The sequence below is a fragment of the Carcharodon carcharias genome, chromosome 21 (genome assembly GCF_017639515.1).
Source record: "Carcharodon carcharias isolate sCarCar2 chromosome 21, sCarCar2.pri, whole genome shotgun sequence".
In the NCBI taxonomy this organism is placed as follows: Eukaryota; Metazoa; Chordata; class Chondrichthyes; order Lamniformes; family Lamnidae; genus Carcharodon; species Carcharodon carcharias.
In genome coordinates, this window is record NC_054487.1 from 21,237,826 (window position 1) to 21,250,698 (window position 12,873).

The 12,873-nt window shown below is 43.0% G+C and overlaps 1 protein-coding gene across 2 annotated transcripts in view; it reads left to right on the plus strand.

Annotated features, from left to right (window-relative positions):
• ddx11 (DEAD/H (Asp-Glu-Ala-Asp/His) box helicase 11) overlaps nt 1-12,873 on the plus strand; it is an 85,643-nt gene that overhangs the window by 54,319 nt on the left and 18,451 nt on the right. For both annotated transcript variants that reach the window (XM_041216427.1, XM_041216428.1), the window contains exons 16-21: nt 450-579; nt 2,210-2,344; nt 6,436-6,548; nt 8,480-8,552; nt 9,088-9,191; nt 12,201-12,350. In XM_041216427.1, coding sequence (XP_041072361.1) covers nt 450-579; nt 2,210-2,344; nt 6,436-6,548; nt 8,480-8,552; nt 9,088-9,191; nt 12,201-12,350 — 705 coding nt within the window. The remainder of the gene's footprint in view (nt 1-449; nt 580-2,209; nt 2,345-6,435; nt 6,549-8,479; nt 8,553-9,087; nt 9,192-12,200; nt 12,351-12,873) is intronic.

Here is a 12,873-nt window from a genome sequence, read left to right on the forward strand (position 1 = left end):
GAATCGTGTGATCAATTCTTAGGAATCAGGTATCGTGCAATGAATTTGTGTGAGTTGGCAAGTCTGCGTATCTAACTTGCTCTGGGCATGTTTGTTGCGATGTAGAGGGAACTTTAGGCTGTATCGGTCCTGTGCTGTACCTGTGTACAAAATCAGTGTCACATTTGCCCATATAAATTGAACTTTGTCATAATCATTATGGGGTACATCAGCACAACTTCTGCTGATGAGAGAGTGCAGAATAGAGATCAGACCACAACATGGTACTGTCAGTTCTCTGAACCTTTGAGTACAAGATTGCTAAATGTTACTCTGTATGTGAAAAGCTTTGAGAGAAGTTATGGGGTTCATTTAAAAAACAATTTTGTTTCTTTATTTCCAGTAATTTTTTTTCTTGCATGCACCATAAACATGCCACAGACATTTTACTGGCTCCCTTCATTCCACAGCTCTTTGGGTTTGTGGAGAAGTACCAAGTTTTAGCCTCAAAATCAAATGACACGGAGAATCAGAAAGGATCCAAGACAGCAGCTCTTGAGAATTTTCTTCAGAAGCTCAATGAGAAATCTGCTGGACAAGGTCTGTGTAACTTCACTGTCTGGTTGTGGTGTTTCTTTTTCTGGTGAGCTGTCCTGTAACTTGGCTCCAGCCTTGAAGCTGGTTTGCTCCTTGGGATGTTCTGCATTTGCATTGCACTATGCACTGAGTTCAAGTTCACAGGAGACTTGAGTGGGTAGTTTGTTACACTTCATGAGCTAAAATAGCTAAAAGGAACAAGTTGGTCGTTCACAAATGAAATTTGATTAGTTGTCATTGACGATTTATAAACTAACAGTGGCCGCTTCAACTTGTGGTCAATTGAAAGTGGATCCTGGTTCAGCCAGGTTAAGATTGAGTAGCACCAATGTTAAATCAAGTTTGTCCATTGACAAACCAGGCTTTTACCATCTATGGTCTTACTGTCAATGATTGCATGGTTTTGATAGATATTTTAATAATGCCACCTTGCCCTTTGCTGAAGTTTCACCCCTGTGCCTACCACTACCTGCCCCTCCTTGTGGAGTGCAACCCTTGCCACCAAATCACACCTTGGTCAGTGCCCCTACTCCTTTAGCACCTTCTCCTGCTATGAGCAGCTCACCTTGATTCATCCCTTCTTCCCTCTCCTTTAAATTCCTCACTTTTACAGGCCACCCAAGCCCCACACCACATTTCTCACTGGATATCCTCACTGATTTCCTCCTTCAATCTCTGCCCCAAGTAACTTTCCCATCCTCTGAGATTTCAACCTGCATCTCAACTCCTCATGCCCTTTCATTCCTGAGTTTACTGTCCTCCTTTAATGCCTCCCTTCATATAAACTCTACCCATATTCATAACCCCCACCCTTGACCATGGCACCTCACATGGCCACTCTGCTCAACTGTCCCAATTATATAAAAGGCCATTCTTGATCACTTGCTTGCCTCTCCACCCTGTTCTGTCCCTCCCTTGCCCACCTAGCCAAGCTCCTTCCGAGATCCCCCTTGCCCAAACCCTAAGTTTGCACCTTTCTCTAGTTTCTCTCCTCTCTAGTGTCCTCTATAAGCTCATCTTGTCCATAAGACCCATCTTTCTGCTCAACCCTATTCCTCCCAAACTGCTGACCATCTAACTTGCCTTGCTGGTCCCAAGGTTAGCTGAAACCTACCTCTTAACCAAGCTTTTAGTCATCTGGTCTAGTATTGCCTTTTTTTGGCTTGTTGTCTGATCATTCTTCTGTAAAGCACGTTGGGCCATTTTCTTATGTGAAAGGAGCTATATAAATGCAACTGCTATTGTTGCTTTGTATAGGCTATGTTAGTATCAGTAGCCCTGAGGTGTGTGGACTTTTGTGAGAGCAGGCTGCCTCTTCCAGGGTCAGATAGTCTGTGATCCTCATTATTCATATCTGCACACATTGTGGACATTGCTATGAGCTTGACCCGTATGCCAGTCAGCATCTTTGGAACAGGAGCAGAATAAACTGGAGGCAAAAACAGATTGGCTGGGTGAAAGCTAAAAATAAAATGGGGATTAGAGAGGCAAAATTGGTATAATTTGGATTTAAGATGTAATATATTGCAATAAATTTCTGGAGTTGATGTCTGCCCGTTGCTGCTGGGTGGATCAAGATGCTCAAGTTCCTGTTTTGTGTTGTCAACAATTTTTGACTTTGTTTATTTTGCAGTTACACCCCATGAGCATGGGGAGGACCTGGAGAAGGAGCAGCCTGTCATGGCATCACCCATGATGCAGGTTGAGGGGTTTCTCTTTGCCCTGACGAGCACTAACAAGGATGGGCGAGTGGTCATTCAGAGACAAGGTGGGGACAAGTGTCATGTAAAAATTCCAGCTGTGTTATAGTTTGGCTTATTTTGGTAAGGTGAGGCAATGGTCTCATTACTTGCTCTTTGCTGTTCAGTTACCTTCTGCTCAATTCACTCCATCTCTCCTGCAGTTTGGAACAGTTGACTGTCCTTCCATAAAATTGGTGCATCCCGGTCTCCACCATGGCTGAGCTTCGAGTCAGAGGCTTGTGGGTTTAAGTCTCACTCCAAGACCTGAGTAAAAAATCTAGGCTGACATTCTAGTGCAGTACCGAGGGAATGCTGCACTATTGGAGATGCCGTCTTTCAGATAAGAGGTTAAACCAAGGCCTCTTCAGATGGATGTAAAAGATCCCATGACTCTATTTTAAAGAGCAGGGAGTTATCTCGGGTGTCGTGGCCAATATTTTGCCCTAAATCATTGCAAAAACCAGGTATCTGGCCATAATTACACTGCTGTTTGTTGGAGATGGCTGTATTCAGATTGGCAGCTGCATTTCCTACAATTTAACTGGCTACACTTCAAAAGTGCTTAATTGGCTATAAAGTGTGTTACGATCCTAGACCAACCCCCCAAGTTGTTGATAAGATCTGGTTAGGGGCCAATAATATTTGTTTAAAGTAGACAAAGTTGGAGATTTAAGACACTTGTTAAGTGAATAAAGCCACAAGATTCCATGGGTTTTGAACAAACAAAAATAAACTTTACTGCACAAGGTCAGAAAGATAAAACAATTTACAATATCTATCTTATACTCTAACATTCAGAATTCACATGTACCTCATGTTAACCAACAGTCAAACTGTGGTTGAACACACGGCAGAGTAAACACCAATCTGTAGTACTTATTATGTATTCTAGCCTTGCCCTGTGCCTCTGAGCATATAATCATCTTCTGTGTCCCTACTAGTCTCCCACCCTCCTTTTTACATGCTGATAGAAGAGTTTTTGGGTTCCCTTTTATGTTAACTGCTGTTCTGTTCTCACATGCTCTCTTTGATGGTGGTATCGTCCTTTGTTGACACTATCAGTCTCACTATCTCCTCTGATTTGTAACCACATCTCCATTACTAAATTTGCCTCCAAGAACTTTCTATTTGCACCAAGAACTTTTTCTACATTAAAAGCTCTGACTCCTGTATAAAGCCTAAATCCTTCTTGGATTTCCATACTTCTACTTTACCTAGGGAGACTCTTCTAACATTTCCCAGATCTCTGGGGAAAGCCTATCATCCAATGGAGGATCTCTTTCTCACTCCAGTCCTTCTTTCTATTGTAACTTTTTTCTCTCTTTCTCACTTGCATTAATGCTGCTATAATTGTTGGCTCTCTGAACACTCTATTTCTGTTTCCCCTTGGTTATAAACATTCTACCTCGTCCCATTTCTCCTGCTTGCACCCCACTTTGTTGAAACATTTTCTTTTCTCCCCTTGTATCTCAAACATGTGCAGCTTCTCACCTCCCTCCCTTCTTCCTACAATCCACAGGTTTTCAAAGCAAAAAAGTTTTGGCATTCCAAGTTCTGAGTTATGTTGCCTACTTTTCTATTGTTGTTAGTCATGCAGGTATCTTTCACAAAGGGCCCATGGTTTTTAATGATGCTGCTTATTGTGAGTCCCAGAAGGACATGGTGGCTAAATGTTTCTGTTACTATGCACTAATCATTCTCTTGGAGGGGTTGTGGGGATTTGTGCGCACTTTCCCTCAGGTGAGTCCATGGATTTGACATTATGCACGATATGTGCAAATGCTGGGTTTGTGGAGCTGAATGGTTCTTTCTGTTGTACACTTGCAGTTTTCTTGCCCCGTTTTCTTGTTGGAAGTGCCGTCTTTTGGATGAGATGTTAAACCGAGGCCTGCCAGCTCCTTCAAATGGATGTAAAAGTCACCATCACACAATTTTGAAGAAGAGCAGGGGAGTTACACCCCCAACCCATGTCCTGGCCGATATTTATCTCTCAATCTACACCTAAAACAAATTATCTGGTCATTATCTCTTGAAAGAATGAGACTGACTGGATTGCTCTACAGAAAGAAACATGAACTCAATGGGCCAAATAGCCTCCTTCTTGGCCATAATGACCTTTTGCTGTTTGTGGGACCTTGCTGTGCACAAATTAGCTGTCGCATTTCCTATATTACAATAGTAGTTAAACTTGAAAAGTACATAATTGGCTTTAAGGCACTGAGGTGATGAAAAGCGTTATATAAATATAAATCCCTTCCTTAAAGGCATTGGCCCTGCTGGGTCATGTGATAGAGATGCTAGTTATCTTCCAATAATTTGGTCAACTCTCATGTGAGGCTGGGTGGTAAATGTTGGCTGGATCTCCCATCACCTGTCCTGTTCTCATCCAGACGTATATTTTCCAACAGGGGTCAGAGGATTAAGATCAGGAGCCATCATCCTCCTCAAACCCGCCCCCCTCCCCCCCCCATCCCCTGACTTTTTCCTGGTCCAAGGGTACTGAGGCTAATTGTAGTATCCCATCTATAATATTGACCGGGGATTCCATTTACGGTTCATTTGGGTTGGCAGCTCTTGCTTCTGAGCCAAATGGTCGAACGTTCCATCTCCACACCCCAGGGTTTGAGAATTATTTAGACTTGCGCTCTCGCACAGAATTAAGGGAGTGTTGCATTTTTATTCAGATGGTCTTCGCCTGTTCACTAGTTCTCTGACATGATTTGGAGAAGACAGCTTTGGTGTTTCGGCCAGCAATTCTAACGCAACCAGTAAGGCCAGTTCAACTAGTCACTCATCTCAAACTATGGCACCTTGCTGCATGGAAGATGTCTTTTATATTTGTCTGTCTAACAGTTGTCAACATACTTAAGTAATCCGTTGAACCGTGAAACACTTGGCTACATTCCTGAGGCACTTTTTCAATTCATGTCTTTCAAGTTTTGTTTAATGACTGGAGGGCAATGCTGCCCACATTTCTCCAAGGTTTCCTTCCCAATTCTCCATTCCCTAAGAGAAACAAGAGCAAGAAAAGAATGGCCATTGCCACGACTCACTGAGGATAGTGTGCTGTAATATCGAGCACCCCTGTTCCCTGAGCCAAAACAAACATGAAAAGTTTGACCAAACCACCAGATCACCCCAATTCTACCTAACTTTAATTTAGGTTAACGGAGTACGAGCACCAAGTTTGTAAACTTAATAAGTAAATAACTGTTTATTGAACAAACTGTTGTTAATCAGCAGCAAAAGAAAGAAATATGAACTGCTAATTTCTAACACTATAATCTAAACTGTACCCTTCTTGCATCCCTGTATGCACACACATACAAGACACACAAAAACATGGATTTTAAGGGTGGGATAAATCAGTTCAATAGCACTAGTTCCAGAGTACAGGATTCGATGGGTTGATTTTGATCGATGTCGTCCAATTTCCTTTCAGTTCTTGTTGATGATACGAGGTGGTCTTCCAGCACTTTCAGTATTTAGTTCACTGGTTGAGCACTAGACTTTCAATGTCTCTAACAGTAATTTTTCCTTTGCCCCTTGACAGGGGTTTTCAGAGAGAGGGCAGGTTATAGAGACATGAAAAGAAAAAGTCAGCTAGCTATCTTTGTGGAGTTACTGGAATCTTCCACACACAGGAGAAAGAGGTTTTAGGTCTTGTGCCTTTCAGGCTAGGAGCTATTCAGCTGCACTGCTTCTCGCACAAAACCAGGTCACCTGGTCAGGAGCTAATTAAAATGTTGTTGCCAGGCAGCTTCCTTGGTCCAGGACTCCTTCCCGGCATCGTCCTGTCTTTCATGGCACACTGTTCCAGGACTGCATTGTTGTATATATCTCTCATTCGGTTCCAGTGGACATGTCTTTCAACCTGCAGCCATTGTAATTTTAACCCATAGTCCAACAGAAATAAGAAGATATGTTCCTTACATCTTGCTCACCATGTCCATCGGTATCTGGGGGGAAAAAAAGTCAAGTAAATGTGTTAGGTGGGGTCTCTTCAACAGAACTGAGTGACAGGTTTTGGGGAACAAATCAGTGCTTTGAACTGATTGGTACAGAGTATTGTTTTGAGCTCGGGTTATGTTTAAACTTGGCTCTGCTTCTTCTGCAGGTACCGTGTCCCAGAGCAGCATGAAGTTCCTACTGCTGAATCCGGCAGTCCACTTTGCTGAGGTAGTGAAGGAGTGTCGAGCAGTGGTCATCGCTGGAGGCACAATGCAGCCAGTAAGGGCTTCCTAGTGCTACACAAGTAATGTTTTGAGTTAGGAAGAAACCAGTATCTAGTGAGTCCTGCTAGAAATTGTGTGTGCCTATGTGAGGGCATCGAGTGAGGTCTTCATCAAGTTTGACTGTAGTGCACTCCTGAGCACACATGTGAAGCATAGCCTCTCCAGCTGAAATACCAGTGTAACTGCTTGTGGAGCCTTCTCAAGTGCAGTTAGCAAGGGCAACAGATTCTGGCATTCCTTGAAAGAATTTTTTTTAAATCCTAGCATCTTCAGAAAGGAAAGGGAAAAAACAGCTATAATAATGTATACTGCTCTCTTAGTCCTAAATCTTCTCACTCCCCATCACTTAAACAAAAACTTTAAAACCGGCAAGCAAAATCCTTTTGGGTATTTGTGTTGTTGCAGTAGTGAGGTGGGCACTGTCTGCGGGTAGGTGTTTCAGCTCTGTGGGACTACACACATATTTCCACTCCTATCTATCGGAATGCAGCTAGCTGTGTACCTGCTGTCCCTGCAGTGTCCCCTCTGCACCTCTCTACCTGTCTGACATCTGGTCACAGCTGTAAAGTTTCCTGTAACTGCACCTTGGGGAAAACTGAAGCCTTCGCTCTCTGCCCTTGTCATTAGTTTACTATTGGGCACTAACTCTACACCTTATCCCAACCACTTACCCAGGCTGAACTATACTGTCTGTCCTATTCAACCAGAGTTAAGCTTCAAGGTGCTTTCATAGGCCTGGTGGGCTCTACGATTCAATGTTTTTTGTTATCATTAGACTTGATTCCTACAATAATCTCTTTGTAGGAATCTGAACATTCACCACTATAAACTCAAGGATTTGTAATGTACCTGCATTAAGTCCTATTCTAGATGACCCGTATAGGCTCTCTGTCCCCTAAAGTAGTACAGTAAGATCTTCATCCTCTTCAGATGCCTCCATATCCTTGCCCCCTACTCAACATCTGCAATCCCAGCAAGTTCCTTTCAGTGCTGCACCACCCCCCACCCCCATTGCTTGCTTGACATTATACATTTCTGCTTTTGTCCTTGGCAATCCCAAGATGCCAGATGATCTCAGATTTGATGGTGCTCTGGTATCTATCCCCATTGTTTCAGGCCACCATTTAGCTGATCGTAGCAATGGTATAGCTCGCTCCAGGCCTGAATTAAAGTTCTGAATTAAGGACCCATGTGACAGTGAAGCAAGGACTTCTACCTCTATACACAAAGTACACTGACCCACTGAAGCCTCCAGGTAAAGAGTTATAGGCATTTCTTTTGTTATCTGTGGATACTATGAAAACTGTAGGGAAGATTGTTTTTCACAGAGACTAGCAGCAACTGATTGGTTGCCCAAGCCAGCACTTTGGGTGGACGATAGTTTACTTGTATGAAACAAAGAAAAGGCTTAAGCACCTCCTATGAACTGAAGCCTAACCTTATTCTTATAATCAATGGGTTGTTTTCCACCTCAGGCTTATCATTTAAATCTGCATTATTCTGGGCACAGCCAAAATTAATCTGAGCAGAGTCAGCAGCCATGGACTCAGTTTGAGAAATCTCAGCAACCTCAGTCTTATGACAGCTTAACTGAAAAGATATAGAATAATTTGAAACAGAAGTGATCCCAGTATCACTGAACCTCTGAAGAGTCAGTACCCACAGAGCAAAACACCACCAAAACTGCAAATAATAGAAAAGACAACAAGATACAATGAATGTCGTCGCTTGGTAACAAAACGTTGAGGTTCAGAAGCCTCCTGAGGAGTGTAGGAGGAAGGACAAACTGAGGAAGATGAGGATTTTCACAGTATTGAGGTGTTGCAAAAGAATGAGCTAGAGTAGGTAATAGCACAGTGAGCCATAATTGCGATGTAGTGGAGATAAGCTAGCTGTTACTTTTCACATTTCTGATCTTGTTACTAGGTAGAAGACTTCAAAGACCAGCTGCTGTTAGCATCGGGGGTCTCTGCAGACAGACTGGCTGAGTTTTCATGTGGTGAGTCCAGGCTGATCTATGCCATTCTATCTGAAGCCTGTAATAATGATTGATCCGTGTCACTCTCTCTGAGCTCTGTAATAGTGACTGACCTGGGAGTTGGGTTGGTGAATGATGTGCCCTGTTAGGCAGATGGTGTATAGAATCAAGTAACTCCAAATCTCTTGATCAGGGTTCTCACAGTTCTGAATAAATCTCTAATCCTTTGGATCAGTGAAGTGAGGCCTAAAAATGAATGTCTTTATTGTGCTATATTGATCTTTTGGATGCTAGCAGCATGGTGAAAAAACGTGCTTTGAAGTTTTGTTTACAGATGTTGCCAAGAACCTGGGGTCCACTTCCTTGTTTAGGTTGCCTTAACTAAAAGTTTGGAGTTGACCTGCCAGCAGTGCTAATTGCTGCAAATGCTCCAACAAAGACTTTTGAAGAGAAAATAGGGAAATGGATAACCAGTTTCTTTATACGAGTTGGTTGTTCCAGAGTTAAGTGTGAAACTGTTGGCTTGATTGACTGTTCTTCTCCTCAAACCTGTTAGGCCATGTGATTCCGCCAGAAAATATTTTGCCCATAATCGTCTGTAGTGGTCCCTCCGGGCAACAGCTTGAATTCACCTATCAGAAGAGAGATAAGCCACAACTGGTAAGCATTTCAGTCTGTGTAGCATTCCTGCTACTGTCTCCAAAATCTGAAATAAATCAGGAAATCTCAAAAAAGCATAGTGTTATAAGTTTTACATATACTCAGTTTGTGCTTGTTCAATTATTAAATTGCTCCAGTTCATGAATGTTTGAAAATAACCCAATTAAATATAATCTTGTTTCTTTTTTAGACTATTAATCTTACTGAGTGAGACAAGAACTCCTCAGGTTATAAAATCAAAGAAGTAATTTATTTAAAAAGAAGTAAAAAGTCCTTAACAATACAAAGTAAGAGAAAACAAAGCATAGAAAGACTTCTACTATTTTTGACAGGTGATCAGAAAGAAGAAAACATAACCACCTTGTACCTCTCAATAATCCTGCGAGTCTTGTCTTGGGGGTCCTCCAGTAAATGGTTAGTGACGAGCCTTCCTCCATCATGGATAGTTATCGAACTCAGCAGCCCTCACCCATGCAGGGCTTGGTCTGCTGTAATTCCAGGATTGGCCAAATTAATTCTCAGAAATTATCGATTAGATCTGCAGACATTTGCGTAAATGTTTCTGATGATAGAACAATAGACTGTTCAGCATTTACCCCCTTAATCTGATTTGTACACATGACTTTTATATTTTGTATAATTTTGTATAAACTTTAGTTCCTAGCTTCTTCTAATCAAATCTAGGAAGGTCAGTCACTGTTCATTTATCTGATCACAAATGTCTTTGTGTCAGATTTCCTGCTGCCATTTTGTGTTAAGGTTTTAAAGTCGATAATCTTAGCTGTAAGTATATAAGAAGGCTTTTAGGACTATGTGAATTTAAAGCCAGCCTTTGATAAAACCACTGATTGTCAATTCTTTCTTTATGTATGTATATGACTGAGGCTTACACTTATTTAATCATCCGCCTCTCGGCTGGCATCCAAATACATTGCTGTGGTTCCTGGAGCACATAATTTTGTTTGTTATACATTGTAATTCTGGCAGGGTACATGTAGTTTTGCTGAACTTCACAAAATTGCTGACTATGTGGAGCTTTGTTAGCTAATTCAGTAAATGTGGAATAAAACAAATCTGTAAATTTAACTCCTTAGTGAAAATGAGTCCTTTAGGATTACTTAGGGCAGCATTTTCCCCCCTGTCGGGGGGGGATGTGCGGGTCGGGGGGGGTGGGTGTGGGGGGATGTGGGTCGGGGTGAACGTGCAGGTCGGAGGGGGGGTGGGTGTGCGGGTCAAGGGAGGGGGGATGTGCGGTTAAGGGGGGGGATATGCAGGCGGGGGGGTGGGGGGGTGCGGATTCCCTGAGCTGGGAATGCACACACATGTCCCTGAGGCAAAGTGCCACCTCGGGGAGATCGGTGAAAGATATGAAAATTTTTTGAAGGGTAGAAAAAATTTTCCTGACATGTCCCCTCATGTGACACTGTCACTGTCACACGAGCTGGGACATGTCAACAACTTCTATTTAAACATTTTATAAAAATTTTAATACCCTCATGAAAGCTCATCCCGCCCGTGGATGAGGTTTCATGTTTTTTCTGAAGGCTGCCTGGGCTTTTCGCCTGCTCACCAACCTTAATGGCAGGTCCATTAATCATTTAAATTACTTTTTTAATGGCCTTAATAGGCCTTTGACAGTTCGGGCGCGCAGTCGAACTGAAAATCTAAATGACACGAGGTGACTTCGGGACGCATGCCCATCATTCTGCATCGTTTTACATGTCGGTGAGTGGGCCCCGCCCCTCCGCTTGCCAATCAGAAAATGCAGATGTTTCTGCTTTAGCCTCTGCTATCTGCTGGAGCTAGTGGTTGCACATCTTTGCCAAACGTATTGTTTGTGTGCTTAAAGCTAGGTGGGAAAACCTGTTAGCACAAACATTTTTGGGAATCATGGAAAATCTATGAGGAATCACAGGGAAGTTTGGGAGCAGAGTCTGTTTTTGTTGAAGAAATTGTTTCCACTGGCAGGAGAGCTGGTAACCAGAGTACACTGATTTAAGAGGGACGATGAGGAGACTTTTTCTTACGCAGCAATTTGATGTGATCTAGGATTGAAAGTAAGATGAAAAGAATATGCAATAGTAACTTTCAAAAGGCAACAGCATGTGGTCTAAAAGAAATATTTGCAGGGCTATGAGGAAAGAGTACGGGACTGGGACGAATTGTAAAGCTCTTTCAAAAGAGCTGGTGCAGGCCGATGGGCTGAATGGCCTCTTTCTGTGCAACAAGATTCTATGATTCAGGCAGTTTTTTTGGAAAATAGCGTCTGTTGCCTTTAACCTTTTGGTCACTTTCAGCTTTGGTGTAGATTGAGCTTGAGAAATGATTCAAGTTTAGTGATTCCTTCTGCCCAACTAAACCTTGGAACTCAGAAGTGAACTGCTGAACCTGCACCCCTTGAGTTTGTTGGAGTATCTGAAATCCGAAACATTTTCTTTCAGATGTTTCTGAATGGATACTTGCAGAGGTAGTAAGAACAGGGTGTGCATTCTTCATACATTGGTTCTGAAGAGGGTCACAGTTGAGCCCCGATCTAATTTCACATAATATCCTCTAACTAGAATTGCTGGATAGTAATCAGGATATTGTGGTGCCGGGGTGTGGGCATGTGCGCAGTGCCGGGGCTTGGCATGGCATTGGGACATTGCGATGGATGGCAGCTTTGGTGAATTTGGCTGTTTTCACCTCCCAGCATTTTCTTTAAGTTTCTGGCTAAAATAGGTATCTACCAAGCAGGTCAGCTGTGATCTATGCGGCTCACTTGCTGTAAGAAACGAAGGCTGGGATTTTCTGGCCTCGCTTTGGCGGGACCCGCCACAGGGAATGCAGTGGCTGAGCCAAAAGTTAATTGATTTTCGGCGGCACCGGATAATCCCGCAGTGGTCGGGGCTGGAAAATCCTGCCCATAGCCCATAATTGCTTCATTATCTGCTGGTCCTGTATGATGCTGATCAACGAAGGAGACCCCATATTCTACTTTGTTTTTAATACCAAATCTTATCGTTGCAGCTGGATGAATGTGGCCGAGTGCTGGTCAATCTGTGTAAGGTGGTCCCTGGTGGCATTGTGTGCTTCTTTCCATCATACGACTATGAAAAACAGGTGTACACACACTGGGAAAAGACTGGTCTCCTGGCACAGCTGGAAGCCAAGAAAAAGGTAACTTGCTTGTCTTATACTTGTGGCTCCTTCAGCTTTTCAATTTTCCTTCAGCTCCTTCAATCTAGCACCTGAGAAGATATTTTTGGAACCTGTTTCCTCCTCTTTCGATCGGAGTTTTGCAGCAGAATTTTTGAAAGCCTTCTTTCCAAACGCAAGTCCCTTCCTCCCCTTGCATCTTTACTTGCATAAGATTCCATTTCACTGTCTCATTGTGGGCAAGCCACGTTGAGATCTTCTGCATGATGAGGAAAGTTGTACAGTTACAAGTGCCTCCATTGTCCTACGGCACAATCCCTTTCCATTGCCCTCCTCTCTTCACGCAGTCGTGCTCTTGTATAAGGCCTTGTTTCCCCCCCCACCACACTTACATACTGTCTGCCTGAATTCCTCAGTTGAGTCACTGCATCCCAGTTGTACTCATCTCCTGACCTTAGTCCCTCCAGTCCTGCTTCCATCCCTCCCTCAGCACCAAGGCATTGTCCAGAGTTGCTGAGATCATGGTGATATATACAGCCTTTCG